Consider the following 16,930-nt stretch of genomic DNA (forward strand, 5'->3'; position numbering starts at 1 on the left):
GCCATAGGGGTCATAAGACCACGTAAAGCTCAAACTGAACTTCATTTCCTTCAGTATTTTATTTTCTTCCTCTCCCACTCTCTTGGTGTTGCACACAAATGGACCCAACTGTTTCTTTATCCTAAATTGTGCCTTTTTCTTGGCCACTACAAAATGAATGTCATATGATAGAGGAGGAATGACTTGTTATAGAGTTTTATGAACCCAACGTTTCGAAATACCAAGTGAGTCCATCATCAGGGGTGACGTTGGGTTCCTAAAACTCTATAACAGGTCATTCCTCCTCTATCTTAAACTATCTTCACATGTATGGATTCATTATTTAACAATGTCATATGAGTTCAACATCTGCCTGATATACTCCAGTGCAAAGATCCTCATTGGGAGGTAGTTGGGGAGTTTATAGGGAGCTAGTCCACAGCCATGCACTCTAATTTCTATGTAGTTTTGATATAGGTACCAGTCACTGGTATTTTCTTGGTCTGATAGATGCATGATTCTCTTGATTTTCTCACTAATTCAGGGTTGTAATGCACTATTGAGAATGTTCATGGATGGATGAACAAAGCCTTCAATAAATTGCTTGCAGGTGAATTCCTTATGTTCTTTCATTACCAATGAGGTCCAAAAGATCATTGGTTGTTCATTCCCTGCATCATCCAACTTCTGCAATGCAAAACTGAACTTGTCTTCTTGATAATAGATGAATATGTAAATCAAAATAGAGGTGTAATTGAACACCTGCTTTGTAGGAAACTTAATAAATTTCTCATGATTATTATTAGCCAAGAACTAACTGAAGTTGAAAATCATAGAGGGCTTTCTGTCTGTGGAAAATGTGGAGAGGAATCCTAAAATGGGCTCATCAACCTACTGATCAGAATGATAGCCTAAAATGTAAGAAATCATGGAAATAATCCTGCTTGCCCTCATCAGGGAAAGCGGAAGAAGGATATGGAGGATTCTTCTTGGACAATTGGGCATTCTCTGGCAAGAAAATCTAAAAAACTATGGCTTTGGTGGAAAATTCCGTCTTTTGATAAAGTTGGGTGAGGGCTTCTAGGGAGAAAGGGGCAACATTTTCCGCAGTGGAGGCCAGCATCATTTGGTCAATGGATTGGGCTGTGATGGTGAAAGGAATGTCACCTGTAGGGGCAGTAATGGCTCTTTGGGTAGGGACATAGCATGCTTGACACCTTCTGGTAAATTATGGGGCTTGAAATGTTAAGGGGAAGATATAGTGGGGGAGGTTGGACTCCCAAAGCCCTTTTTCATCAGTCTTGTCTGTGTGCTTATCCTCTAACCAACAATACAGTTCTAGAAAATCACAGTCACACTGAGTGTCATTTATCCTATAATCTCTATCCGCTAATGGTATATCATCTAAATCTACAGAAGGGGGAATTAAAGTATTATTGCTCTTATCCTGGGTTTTAGTTTTAGGAGGTATGACTGTAAATCATCTGTGAATCGAATGAATTTACAGAGGAGGCTTACTGAGGTTAGCAAAATATCAGTCTGTCAGGTGAAAATGGAAAGAAAAGTCAATTTCTGTCACAATTTGTCCGTGGAAATGCTTTTATGGAGATCGCTATGGGAAATTATAAATATAAAAAAAATCACGAGTGAAAGGTTGAGAATGACAAGCTCAGAGTTATCTAAACATTGTGACAAAGTCCTGTTTGGAATGGCGCGGGACCGTTAGGCTGAACAGTTACTCGAGAAAATAGAAATAAATGAAGAACAAGTATTTGGCTGGGAAAGCATTCAATTGGCCCAACGGTCATGCCATGTGGCGGGTGGTAAGTGGTGGAAGCAAAGTGGTGGGGCATGGCGGAAGAGTAAGGGAAAGGCGGCTTCTGGAGGGGGTAGTGGGCGGTTAGTGGTATCTGATGGGGGTTAGTGGTATTATTTGAATTGACAAATAAATTAGCTCCTCCCCCGTTCCTGTTAATGATAGGTTGATTATTGTTGATATTATTAACAAGACTGATAACTCCTTCCCAAATTTTTCTTTTCACCGTTCTCCCTCACTTCCCTATTATAATAAAAGTTTTGACAATATTAATAATAATATGAAGAAATATAATAAATGCTCTAAAAATTCAATTAAATACAAAAATAATAAGAATACTATTAATAAGAATGAGTTCACTTATAATAATAGCTCCTCTTTCAAGTTTAATAAGAAGAATAATAATAATAATAATAATATGGTAGGTTTAAGAATGTTATTAATCTTTCCAGCAAAACTTTTGATCCCTTCATCTTTAGTCTCCTCAATAAAGGTCTCAATTTTTCCCTTGCCTCAAATTATATTCCTAGTGATGATATCATCTATAGCATTGAATACAGGATCAAGGACCTTCCATACAATATCAAGGAGACTACCAGACAAGATTGCATCGTTATTCTTAGGAAGGATAAACCTCCTAAGAAGAACCTAAGCAAGGTTGAATTTCTTTCTCCTAAAACCCTAAGGGATGACCCAAACATTGTCGTCCTTAAGGCGAATAAGGGTGGAGATGTTTTCATTCTTGACAAGTCTGATTATGTCCACAAAATGGTAGAACATCTATCTAGTAGTGGGAGTTACATCAAGCTTAAGAAAAATCCCCTTAAATCCATTTCTAAGTAGGTTGCTTCTACGATTAAAGCGGATCCATCTCTTAATCCCCTTTCCCATAAATTCATCATAAGAAACCCCCTTACCCCTAGAATCTATGGTCTTCCAAAGATTCATAAATTTGGTTCCCCCTTGAGACCTATCATTAATACCATTAACAGTCTGACCTATCCTCTAGCTAAGTTCCTAGCCCAAAAGCTCAAACCTCTTGTGGGCTGCACTAATTCTTTTGTGAAAGACTTTGCCTCCTTTGTTCAAGAATGGAAAGATATCAAATTAGATCCTAGAGATTTATTGGTGAGTTTTGATGTCGTTTCCTTATACACAAAAATCCCCATCCAAGAAGCCATTGATATCATTAATCGTATCACTGATAAAGAAACTGCCAAGTTAGGTGGCCTTAACCTCACCTCTACTTTCTTTAGTTTCCAAGGGGAGTTCTATGAACAAACCTATGGTGTTCTGATGGGCTCCCTTCTCTCCCCCATTGTCGCAAACTTGTTTATGGAAGATTTTGTGACAAGGGCCCTTGCATTCGCCAAATTCTGTCCTAAGAAATGGAAGATGTTTTTCGATGACACTTGTGTCATCTGGCCTCATGAATGGGAGAAACTAGATATGTTCCTCACCCACCTGAATTCTCTTTCAAATTCCATTAAGTTCACCATGGAGGTTGAGGAGAATGGTCACCTTCCCTTTCTCAACATTCCCCTTTCTAGGAGGGATGATGATTCCATTTTTCACCAAGTTTTTTGAAAGAAGACTCACACGGAGTAGTACCTCCATGCTAGTTCTCATCATTTCCGAGCTCAGAAATTTAGGCTTCTCAGCACTCTCGCTACCCGTGCGCTAAGAATCTCGGATGATGGCCACCTTGATGAGGAGAAGTCTCATCTTCTTGAGGTTTTTGAGAACAATGGGTATAACAGACCCCTTACCCTCAAGGCCTTTCAAAGAGCTAGCAAAGAGCCAAGGGTTAAACCCACTCTTGCTGATCCTATTCCTGAGGTTTATCTCCCATATATCTAAGGAAACAGATAGGATTGGCCATATTCTTAAGAACACTAATGTTTGTTCCTCCTTCAAACCTCTCAATACCATTAAAAATTCTCTTAGATCGTTCAAGGACCCTATTTACCCAAAGGGCTCTAAAGGGGTCTACCTCGTTCCCTACTCATGTGGTATCCCCTACATTGGAGAAACAGGAAGATCTATTAAGTAGAGGATCATTGAACATGCTACTAACATTAGACACAATTGCTCCCGCACCTCGACTCTTTTAGTACATGTTGAGAAATCAAAACACCATGTCTGCATTGAAGAATCCAAAGTCATCGCTAAGATTGCTCATTTCCACCATAGGAAGCTCAGGGAAGCAATTGATATTGAAAGGCATGCCAAAAACATCAATAGGGAAGATGGCTAGAAATTAAGTAAAAGTTGGATTCCAACTCTTGCTTCATAACTTCTCTGCCCTTTCCTCACCCTTATCTTTTTTCATCTTTAGTTTTTTTCTATCCTAATTTTTTTTTCTTTCTTCTTGCTAATGGTAATACCTTTACCCTATCTTTTCTTTTTTTCCTTTTAAAGGAGGATAAACTATCCTCTTTCCTTTGATGGTCTCAAAAAATTTACTTTTGAATCATTCCTAGCAATGAAGTTTGAACCAAATTTTCCTTAATTAAATCACCCCCAACTAAAAGAATCTTGAATAATTATTATATGTCATAGTATTATATAAATAATTAATTTATTACATAATAATTACATAAATTAATCATTTTTAATAATATTATCAACCAATTTACTATGATAATGGCTAGTTTTTCTACCTAATTCACCCTCACTAATAATATTATATAAATAAATGATTCATAGATGATATTATTATTTGATTTGAAAAATAAATTAGTTTTAATTATGAACTAATTCTTTACCTAAAAACTAATTCTCAACCAAATATTATTATATATATTAATTTATTTAATAATATTATTAACTAATTTATTAAAATGGCTAGTTTTACGCCTTATTCGCATTGAATAGGTCAACCCTAACTATTAATATTATATAAATAAATTATGCTTAGATAATATTATTATTTTAATTGATAAAGATATTAATTATTTTTAAGATTATTATTAACTAATTTATTAATTATAACGGCTAGTCTTCTACCTAACCCACCTTGAATAAAGCAACCCTAACTAATAATATCACGTAAATTACCTTGAATAAAGCAACCCTAATTAATAATATCACGTAGATTAGTTATTCTTAGATTATATTATTATTTAAATTGATAAATTATTTACAATTTCGATATTAATTAATTAATTATTACATAAAAATTATTTTCTAACTTAATATACATCTTTTCATCACATATTCCTAAATAATTTCATTTTACCAATGACTAGTTTTGAACGGCTTACCCTGAACCATGGTGCATCCTTGCTATTTATTCTCTCAAATCGTTTGGTTTCTCACCTTGTCCTAAGGATGAACCACATTAGTTGGTTCAAAATGTCAACCCAATCCTTACAACGTGATTAATCTGAAAGACTGCTCTCTACATTATGGATCACAAAAGTCTTAGATCTAACATTATTAGCCTTCATGGAAAGGGAATGGATGAAAAGGCTCGTCAATTTGAACGGGCTCAACTGAAAATTGCTAAGAGGAAATATGATTTGACCTTTCTCAAAAGGTGTAGGGATGCATCATTGGTTCTAGTGTTCACCCGTATCTCTCATCTGCTTAATAACTCTAAAACTAAGCATGTTTTTCTAAAATCTAGCTCTGCTCTTATTAGATCTGAAATTGGTTTAATAAGGAGGGATCTTGATCATCTTTCCCGCAGACTTCTGTTGCTCCATTTGTACCTAGCAAACAAGGTTTCGTTTTCTCTGTGGATGGTGATCGATGGTAGTTCGGCAGCGAAGGCCCTCTTGTTAGAGGAATCCTCAAAGAAAAATAATTTGATTAAATTTGAGAAACTATTAAACGTTGGAACTTGCCCCTCCAGTTTCGCTTCTGTTCTTGAGTTGCGTCCGTCGACAAGTGCAACTAATAAAGAGAAGATTACTACTTTAAAGGACTATATTTTCTCACAAAATTCAGCTTCAAGGTCATCTAGATCCGCATTGGCCTTTCTGTCCTCCTCTCTGCCGTGGTCTCTTACATTCTCTGCATCGTCTTCCTCAGTGTCGTCCCCGGTCTCTGCTCCTTCTCGGTCCTCATCGCTGGCTGTCTTGGTTTCGCCCTCGTCTCCATCCTCTCTCTCTTCCTTTAGAAGCTCTCATCACGCAGACACAATGATAGATCCAGTGGATGTGTTACCTTTTGTTCCGTTGAATTCTGTTTCATCCATTGGACTCTCCGAGTCTAACCTCTCTCGCTCTGGCGCATTACCTCCTACTTGCCCTGCAATGAACCTGCTCCAAGCTCCTATCTTATCCAAGCTTTCTTCATCCTCCATCCAAGCTTCTTCCTTTGTCCTCCATCCAAGCTTCTTCCTTTGTCCTCAGTCCAAGCTTCTTCCTGCCCCACGACATCCCTGCCCCCTTGCACTCTGCTCACCTCTTCCCCTCCGTACGCCATCCCTCCCCCTCTACACTTGGATGAGTGCAATGTCGCGGCCCCTCCCTCCCTTGATGATTCCTTCCCCCCTCCCTCGAATTTCGTTCTCAGCTCCTCCCCCACGCATGTTAATGATAAGTCGATTATTGTCGATATTATTAACAACACTGATAACTCCTTCCCTAATTTTGATTTTCATCGTTCTCCCTCACTTCCCTATTATAATAAATATTTTGACAATATTAATAATAATATGAAGAAATATTATAAATGCTCTAAAAATTAAATTAAATACAAAAATAATAAGAATGCTATTAATAAGAATGACTTCACTTATAATAATAGCTCCTCTTTCAAGTTTAATAATAATAATAATAACAACAACTACTACTACTATAATAATAATTACAACAACTATTATAATAATAATATGGTAGGTTTTAAGAATGTTATTAATCTTTCGAGCAAAAGTTTTGATCCCTCTGTCTTTAGTCTCCTCAATAAAGGTCTCAATTTTTCCCTTGCCCCGAATAAGATTCCTACTGATGACATCATCTGTAGCATCGAATACGGGATCAAGGACCTTCCAGACAATATCAAGGAGACTATCAAACAAGATTGCGCCACTGTTCTTAGGAAGGCTAAACGTCCTAAGAAGAACCTAAGAAAGGCCAAGTTTCTTGCTCTTAAAACCCTAAGGGATGACCTTGACATTATCATCCTTAAGGCGAACAAGGGTGGAGCTGTTGTCATTCTTGACAAGTCTGATTATGTCCATGAAATGGTAGAACATCTATCTAGTAGTGGGAGTTACATCAATCTTAAGAAAAATCCCCTTAAATCCATTTCTAAGGAGGTTTCTTCAGCGATTAAAGCAGATCCATCTCCTAATCCCCTTTCCCGTAAGCTCATCGTAAGCAGCCCCCTTACCCCTAGAATCTATGGTCTTCCGAAGATTCATAAATCTGGTGCCCCCTTGAGACCTATCGTTAATACCATTAACAGTCCAACCTATCCTATGGCTAAGTTCCTAGCCCAAAAGCTCAAACCTCTTGTAGGTTGCACTGATTCTTTTGTGAAAGACTCTGCCTCCTTCATTCAAGAATGGAAAGATATCAAATTAGATCCTGGAGATTTATTGGTGAGGTTTGATGTCGTTTCCTTATACACCAAAATCCCCATCCAAGAAGCTGTTGATATCATTAATCACATCACTGATAAGGACACTTCCAAGTTAGTTGGCCTTTGCCTCACCTCTACTTTCTTCAATTTCCAAGGCGAGTTCTATGAACAAACCTATGGTGTTGCCATGGGCTCCCTTCTCTCCCCCATTGTTGCAAACTTGTTTATGGAAGATTTTGAGACAAGGGCCCTTGCATCTGCCAAATTATGTCCTAAAAAATGGAAGAGGTTTTTTGATGACACTTGTGTCATCCAGCCTCATGGACGGGAGAAACTAGATCTGTTCCTCAACCACCTGAATTCTCTTTAAGATTCCATCAAGTTCACTATGGAGGTTGAGGAGAATGTTCGCCTTTCCTTTCTCGACATTCTCCTTTCTAGGAGGGATGATAGTTCCATTGGTCACCAAGTTTTCCAAAAGAAGACTCACATAGAACAATACCTCCATGCCAATTCTCATCATTTCCCAGCTCAGGAATTGAGGGTTCTCAGCACTTTTGCTACCCGTGCTCTAAGAATCTCGGATGATGACCACCTTGATCAGGAGAAGTCTCATCTTCTTGAGGTTTTTGAGAAAAATGGGTATAGCAGACCCCTTAGCCTCAAGGCCTTTCACAGAGCTAGCAAAGAGCCGAGGGTTAAATCCGTTCTTGCTGATCTTATTCCTAAGATTTATCTCCCATATATCCAAGGAACCACGGATAGGATTTCCCATATTCTTAAGAAGACTAATGTTTCTTCCTCCTTCAAACCTCTCAATACCATTAAAAATTCTCTTAGACTAGTTAAGGACCCTATTGACCCAAAGGACTCAAAAGGGGTCTACCTCATTCCCTACTACTGTGGTATCCCCTACATTGGAGAAACAGGAAGATCTATTAAGTAGAGGATCAATGAACATGTTGCTGACATCAGACACAATTTCTCCCGCACCTCGGCTCTTACAAAACATGCTGAGAAATCAAAACGCCATGTCTGCATTGAAGAATCCAAAGTCATTGCTAAGATTGATCATTTCCACCACAGGAACCTCAAGGAAGCGATTGAGATTGAAATGCATGCCAAAAACCTCAATAGGGATGATGGCTAGAAATTAAGTAAAAGTTGGATTCCAGCTCTCGCTTCATAAATTCGACGCCCTTTCCTCACCCTTATCTTTTTTCATCTTCAGTGGTTTTCTATCCTAATTTTTTTTCTTTCTTCTTGCTAATGGTATTACCTTTACTCTATCTTTTCTTTTTTTCCTTTTTAAGGAGGATAAACTATCCTCTTTCCTTTGATGGTCTCATAAAATTTATTTTTGAATCATTCCTAGCAATGAAGTTTGAACCAAATTTTCCTTAATTAAATCACCCCCAACTAATAGAATCTTGAATGATTATTTTAGGTCATAGTATTATATAAATAATTAATTTATTACATAATAATTACATAAATTAATCATTTTTAATAAAATTATCAACCAAATTACTATGAAAACTACTAGTTTTTCTACCTAATGCACCCTAACTAATAATATTATATAAATAAATTATTCATAGATGATATTATTATTTGACTTGGAAAATAAATTAGTTTTAATTATGAACTAATTCTTTACCTAACAACTAATTCTCAACCAAATATTATTATATATATTAATTATTTTTATTAATATTATTAACTAATTTATTAAAACTTCTAGTTTTCCACCTTATTCACATTGAATAGGTCAAACCTAACTATTAATTTTATATAAATAAATTATGATTAGATAATATTATTATTTTGATTGATAAATATATTAATTATTTTTAAGATTATTATTAACTAATTTATTAATGTTAATGGCTAGTCTTCTACCTAACTCACCTTGAATAAATCAACCCTAACTAATAATATCATGTAAATTAGTTATTGTTAGATTATATTATTATTTAAATTGATAAGTTATTTATAAATTCGATATTAATTAATCAATTATTACATAACAATTATTTTCTAACTTAATATACATCTTCTCATCACATATTCCTAAATAATTTCATTTTACCAACGGTTAGTTTTGAACGGCTTACCCTGAACCATGATGCATCCCTACTATTTATTCTCTCAGGTTGTTTGGTTTCTCACCTTGTCCTGAGGATGAACCACATTAGTTGGTCGAAACATCGACCCAATCCTTACAATGTGATTAATTCGAAAGGCTGCTCTCTACATTATGGATCACAAAAGCCTTATATCTAACATTAAAAATAAAATTAAAGCAGGGATAGTTAAGATCCTCAACTCCTGCAAAGACAAGTATATATTCTTATTGGGTTTTATGATATAACAGAGGAGTATATTAGGTTTTACGGTCTAACAACAAAGATTCAAGTAGATTGTCTTAACGTCATACACTCCTAATCTATTATTGAGCTTCAAGATCCATCTCAATTCCTGATCTATTAAGCATTGAGAGGGATCAAATCTCTCAAGGTGCAAACATTTCCTCAAGTTTTGCACTAAAAAAAAAGGTTTGCACGACAAGAGATTTGATCCCTCTCGACACTTGATAGATTTGAAGTTAAAATGGATGTAGGTCATTTTATCAATACTTTAATAATACATATAGTTAAATACATGCATTTGGCATTTTTCTTAAAGGAAAGAGAGTATAATATTTGTATGTTAATAATTAAATTCATATATGAAATTCTAAAATACCATAATTACTAATACAAATCATTATTATTTTAACATATATGATTAAATAAATGTAAACTATTTATATTTTATATATATTTCATATCTATATATGGAAATATTCTTATATATTTATTAATTAGATTTAAATAATATATTATAAAATACCATAATTACAAAAATAAATAATTATTATTTAATATGATATGTATATTACAAATTCTTTCTCAAAAATTAATTTATAATTTTATTAAAAAATAAAATAAATTTAATCTTATTATTTTTATCTTTTATTATTTTCCAATAAAACCTACAGCATATAACCAACCCTTAATGATTATAATATCTCCCTCTCTCTAAAAACACCCCTAGATATTAAAATATATATATATAACTATTCCATTTCCTTATTAATATAACAAAATAATATTTGTTGTTTAACCAAGGCGTAATACAAGTTGGATCTTTTAAAAAACTAAAAAAACTTTGCATCATTAAAACACTTAAAAATTTTATATAATAATTATAAAAGACTTAGATTATTAATATAATGATTTGCCTCTTAAAACAAGAAAGAGTTTTGCATCATTAAAACATTTAAAAAACTTACATGCCTATGATTGAGGCGCTATGTTCAAGAGAAAAAATTGTAGTTTTTATAAGTTAATAATTAAATTTAATTATAAGGATAAATTATATATATGTGTGTGTGTGATGATAATGGTGGTGGTGTAATATCCCGCCTCTTAATAATAAATAATAAATAATACAAAATAAATAATAAATAATATAAAATAAATACTAATAATATAAATAATAAATAATAAATCACTTAATAATAAATAATAAAAATAAAAAATTGTAAATATTAAATATTAAATGATATTTAAAAATATACAAGAAAATAAATAAAAATAGTAATAGTAATAACCATACTAAAGCTCTAAATAAGAATAAATAGAAATAAAACAAAGAAAACAATAAAAAAATCAGTAAAATTATCAAAAAGAAGAAAATAAAACAAGAAAGCTAAAAATCAAAAGAAAAGTAAAGAAATAAAACAAGAAAGCTAAAAATCAAAGTCGCATGTAGACACATGGAGTGTGTGCATGTGGTTCCCATCCAATGTTTGCTCTATTTATTAGATGGTGAGGAGGATGGGAGGCATTCCATCTTTCTGAGATTCTATCTTTCATTCTCTTGGGAGAATGGTGTTCTAAGACATAGGAGTCACTGGCAGTAGTACGTTGATTGAGGGCTCAAGGGTGGCTAGTTGTAGCAAATCCTTGCACAATTGAGCCTACGGTTGGGTGGAGAGTCGTCCCCAAAACCTTGTTGCAGTAAGCCTACTTCTACCACAGGTAAGCAATATTCATAGTTGAATTTAGTTTATTAATTACATGTTTATTTGGTTAGGTACGTGGCACTCTGATTTAAATTTAATGTTAATTAGAAAAGTTAATTAGATATTTATTTTTGCACTGTTACATATGGTATCAGAGCAAGTTCAAACACTTAGGGCCTAGGGGCATTTTAATTTTGATTATTTCTTGATATTTATTACTTTCATGAGAAAATATTCTCAAAAAAAAAAAAATTATGGAGAAAAATCATATTATCATTTTCTTTTATTATTGTTTACAATAATTATCAATAATGTTATTTTATTGAAAAAATAAAATCAAATATTCATAAAAATATTTTAATTGAAAAAGCCAAATCCAAAGCAGAGCTTAAATCTCAGTTGAATCTATATACAACAATAGGATATATAATAAACCTTTGGTTTTACATAAATAATTGATTTTTCTTTTTTTTTTAAGGAGCTTCTAGCCAAAAAAAAAAAGAAGGAAATAGATTGATAACGTTTCCATGAAATTAAGATGAAGTGATGAATTCATGGAAATACATCTTAAACTATGAAGGTATTTTTCACATTAGTAATACTTGAATTCAGAAAATGTGCAAGGATGAGAACCATACTTGATTACTTACACAACTATGAGAATAGAAGTACACTCCCCTAAGGAGTACACGTCAAATGAAGTCAAATTGGAAGAAATAATTATAGCCCTTAAAATAGTATCCATTTAATATTGAAGGGATAGTGAGAAACATGATTGGTAATGGTCACAGTGATGATCTACATAGTTCAAAATGTGAAGAACTTTTGTTCCCAAAGCGTTAAAAGAGGATTGTTTCCACATAACACCACACATTTAAATTTTTCATGGACAATGATAGTAGTAGTATTTCCAACTGTTTCAAAATCTAAAATAAATATACTATTTAATGAGCAAGAATCTCTTGTCCAACTTGATGAAGAGTGAATTTACGATAAAGCAATCAAGTGGTATTGAGATAAGAACTTGACGAGATAAGGAAACATTTTAGATGAAAATGATAATTGTTAAATGAGGCTCATGTGAAATTTAACGATGTACTTAGATGATTATACCTATGGTGTAAATGGTCATCTTCCTAGTTGAAGAAGTGGAAATGATTATTGAAAAACTAATTAGTATCTCGATGAAAACATAACACTAATAAAACTGATGTGATAATCGACTACACCACAACACCGAACACTAATAACACTGATGAGATAACATAGAGCCTAGATGAATGTTGAATAATCTTAGTTCATAGTTGAAGTTTGTAAAGTAAAAGAAATTGATTTTTTTGATGAATCATGATAAGAAATCTTATCGAGTATTATTCTATATTTGATAAGTATTGAGATGTTTCTCGTATTGACGATGTTTCGTGATATAATGGTAGGAGGATAATGATGTACATGTGGTTCTTATAGTGATGATGTATCCTTATGACGATAGTGATATGCATAGGTATTATGATGTTATATTCATTTACTACGTGATTATAGATAATTAATGTTGAATACTCATAATGGATATGATATGCATAACATGGCATAGGAATTATGATGCTATAATATGAGGTTATTGACATGTGGTTTAGTTATTATATAAAGTCATGATATGTATTGATGCAAATATGTTGATGTTCTGACTTATGATGGAATTCATGTGATAGTTGCGTACCAATTTATGACATGCATGAGCATGCAGTGCGTTATCATTCATAATGTTGCGATTAAAATGATGAATCATGATGACATGCAAAACTTTGCATGTGGATTATTTTCTATGATATTATGATGGTATAGCTAATGCATTGGTTGCATGTTGAGGTGTGAGGATTGACAGGACTCCACAAATGGGCCGAGAGGGCTGGTTTATTTGATGATCTCGTGCGAGCCCATACGCACGAGGGAGAATAAGTAACACCATATGGGTTGGGGACAAAAATCAATCAACACTACATATGTCAGTGGTTCCTTTGTCTTGTGTAGCTCTTGATGGATAGCTCTTGAAGAGCTATGAGACCATCTTGAGGAGGCCAAGTGCCTGATGTTCTAGGCTAGGTGCCAGTTATTGGATTGGGATGCCGAAGTCTGGAAGGGATGTAAAGGACTTCGATGCCTGGGGCTGTGTGCCTTAGTAGTTGTGGAGGGAGTGGGCCAGCCTTGCGAGATGCCCGGGGTCATTGAGTACCGGGCCGGATGCCTGCCTTGGGGCAGATGAGGTTTGAGTCAGGCGAGAGCCTTGGGGCCAGCCTTGGACTAAGATACAGACCGGGTCAGGCTTAGCCTGGTGCCGAAAGTGGGAAAAAGGACAGAGATTCCTTGAGATTTCCTGGGGTGTTGGGGACTTTCGATGCCTGCTGGTTATACTAGTTCAGCAGAGGGTGTTGGCAACATGAAGTAAATAAAATAATAAATAATAAAAATAATACATAATTCAACATAATTTCGAAACGAAGTTCCTTAAAGTGGGAGAGTATGTAATATCCCTCCCCTTAATAATAAATAATAAATAATAAATAATACAAAATAAATACTAATGATATAAATAATAAATCACTTAACAATAAATAATAAAAATAATAAATAATAAATATTAAATAATAAATGATATTTAAAAATATACAAGAAAATAAATAAAAAATAGTAATAGTAATAACCATACTAAAGCTCTAAATAAGAATAAATAGAAATAAAATGAAGAAAACAATAAAAAAATCAGTAAAGCTATCAAAAAGAAGAAAATAAAACAATAAAGCTAAAAATCAAAAGAAAAGTAAAGAAATAAAACAAGAAAGCTAAAAATCAAAGTCGCATGTAGACACATGGAGTGTGTGCATGTGGTTCCCATCCAATGTTTACTCTATTTATTAGATGGTGAGGAGGATGGGAGGCATTCCATCTTTCCGAGATTCTATCTTTCATTCTCTTGGGAGAATGGTGTTCTAAGACATAGGAGTCACTGGCAGTAGTACGTTGATTGAGGGCTTGGGGGTGGCCAGTTGTAGCAAATCCTTGCACAATTGAGCCTACGGTTGGGTGGAGAGTCGTCCCCAAAACCTTGTTGCGGTAAGCCTACTTCTACCACAGGTAAGCACTATTCATAGTTGAATTTAGTTTATTAATTACATGTTTATTTGGCTAGGTAAGTGCCACTCTGATTTAAATTTAATGTTAATTAGAAAAGTTAATTAGATATTTATTTTTGCATTGTTACAGGTGGTTAACGTCCACTGAGACCAAATTTTGGTCTATTGGACCTAAAAAAACGAATTATTTAGTTTGATTTAAGATTTTATTCCTATGCTCAAAAAGCTTGGAGAGAAGTCTCCCGAGTTCACTGTAATTTTGACAACGTAAAAGGCTAGGAAGGTCAGTATTGCAACAAAGATTTTGAAACTGAGATCTAATGTGGTTGTATGTAGGGCACTCTAAGAGGAAGTGATTTTCATCCTCGATGTTTGTATTCTCACAAAGATGGCAGAACCTTTCCATCCATGGTGTTTTAGGAACTGCCCAACGACTTGTTTCACTATGGAGCTCATGAGAGTTCATTCTAATCTTTGCTATATTAATTTTCTTCTTTGAGCTAGTTAAAACAGAAAGATACTTTTGATCTTCTAGGGTGGGGTTGATGACCTCCTTATAATATCTTAATTTTCTTTTAGCTGCTAAATATTTCTCACACCACATTTTTTCTTTGAACTTAGAAGTAACAATATTTTTAATGTTATTAATGTTTTGCAATGCAACATTCTCGTCAATCTCCTAATGGTTTAACCAGGTCCCGGTGTCTTTATACCAACCTCGTTTGAGCCTTAGGTGGTTTTGGTTGGAATTTAAAGCTAGCTTAGGAAGTCTATGGTCTCCTATGTTATTGAGTTTATGCTTGTACAACAGAAGCCTAGTAATAGCTAGGCTCTCGATAGGGGAAAGACCCACTTCTATAAGGAGAATAGGATAGAGTGTGTTGCTTTTATGAGGTTATACGTTATAAAACGCTTCTGGATTTGCTCAATCTTTCTCCAGGATTCTCTAGAGATGCTACAACCCCAAACCTCACATCCATATAAGATAACCGGAGTGACTAAAGTTTCAAAGAGGAACTTCTTTCTATCCCACATTATGAGGTTTGTTGTTTTACAATTATTTTCAAGATCAAAATGAGCTTTCCATCCCCCATTAATCTTTTTCTCAATGCTATAGTTCCAATTGAGCTTGTGATGAATATCAATTCTTAGGTACTTGTAGGAAGACACTTCCTCCAAGTTACTATTGTCATACATAAATTAGCGTAAGTTTCCTTCTTAGATTTGATAATCATAACTTATATATATATTAAAAAAATAAATTTTAAAATATTATAATTCTAAATATAAATAACTATTATTTTAATTAATTTTAATATCTTATATATATTATAATTAAAAAAAAATTATAATAAAAACAAATTAAATTTAATCTTATTATTTTCTATTTTTTATTATTTTTCAATTTAACTCTTAATGACAACATCTCGTTTAATTCTCCACTATATTATCTACCCCACTTTAAAAACACCCCTCGATATTAAAAAAAGAAGTAACTATTCCATTTCCATATATAATATGTATTATTAATATAACAAAGCTTTTGTCGCAAGGCACTCGTTTGACCAAGGCCTAATACAAGTTGGATCTTTTAAATGAAAAGAAAGAATTTGCATCATTAAAACACTTTCAAAAATCGATATAATGATTAGAAAATACCAGCTGGATTATTAATATAATGATTTGTCTATTAAGACCAGAAAGAGTTTGCATATTAAAGCACTTAAAAAACATACATGGTGTTACATGCTTTACTAAATTTATGATATAAATTCCGTGGGATGGATGAGGGTCGTGGCCCATTTGAATGAATATTGAAAGACTTATTAGAGCATCTTGAACAACTCAAGTATATTCTTTACCTCGTGAATAAACAAAAGGAAATGCGTAAATTATGTGTTAGTTTATTAATTTAGGTTCATATTGACTCTTTATCACCATTATACCAAACCAAGTATATTCTATATGGTATGAATAAACAAAAGGAAGGCAAATTATGTGCTAATTTATTAATTTAGGTTTAAAGTATGACACCTACAGGTGCTGAGATTTAGACGATGTTTTAAAAATAAAACATCACATCACATTAGAGAAATGTCCATCCCAACATTGTTAAATATGTTTTGAGCATTTAAAGACGATAAAGCATTATATATATATAATTTGTGCTTATAATTAAATTTAATTATTAACTTATAAAAACTACATTTTTAAAGTAAATATATATATATATTTTTTCCTTTTATAATTATTTAAATTTTATATAACATTTTTTTATATATATTTAATTGTACTTTTGTCAAATTCATATAAATAAAATAAAAATATTTTTTATATTAATTTTCAATTTACTTAATATTTCATATCAAAATAAATATTTAGATTTTTTATATTATA

General features: G+C 33.3%; 1 protein-coding gene across 1 annotated transcript; it reads left to right on the forward strand.

The window, feature by feature from the left end:
* Positions 1-6,638: 6,638 nt before the first annotated feature.
* On the forward strand, positions 6,639-7,700 carry LOC149216449 (uncharacterized). The gene has a single exon (XM_089389966.1). The coding sequence runs from the start codon at positions 6,639-6,641 to the stop codon at positions 7,698-7,700; it is 1,062 nt and encodes a 353-aa protein (XP_089246092.1).
* The last annotated feature ends 9,230 nt before the right edge of the window (positions 7,701-16,930 follow it).

The sequence above is a fragment of the Pinus tabuliformis genome, chromosome 1_1 (genome assembly GCF_031772625.1).
Source record: "Pinus tabuliformis cultivar Carrire ecotype Pingquan chromosome 1_1, CPIR1, whole genome shotgun sequence".
Classification (NCBI taxonomy): domain Eukaryota; kingdom Viridiplantae; phylum Streptophyta; class Pinopsida; order Pinales; family Pinaceae; genus Pinus; species Pinus tabuliformis.

Excerpts from the sequence above, each read along its gene's own strand:
- LOC149216449 (XM_089389966.1), top strand. The coding sequence starts at position 6,639 with ATGGTAGGTTTTAAGAATGTTATTAATCTTTCGAGCAAAAGTTTTGAT.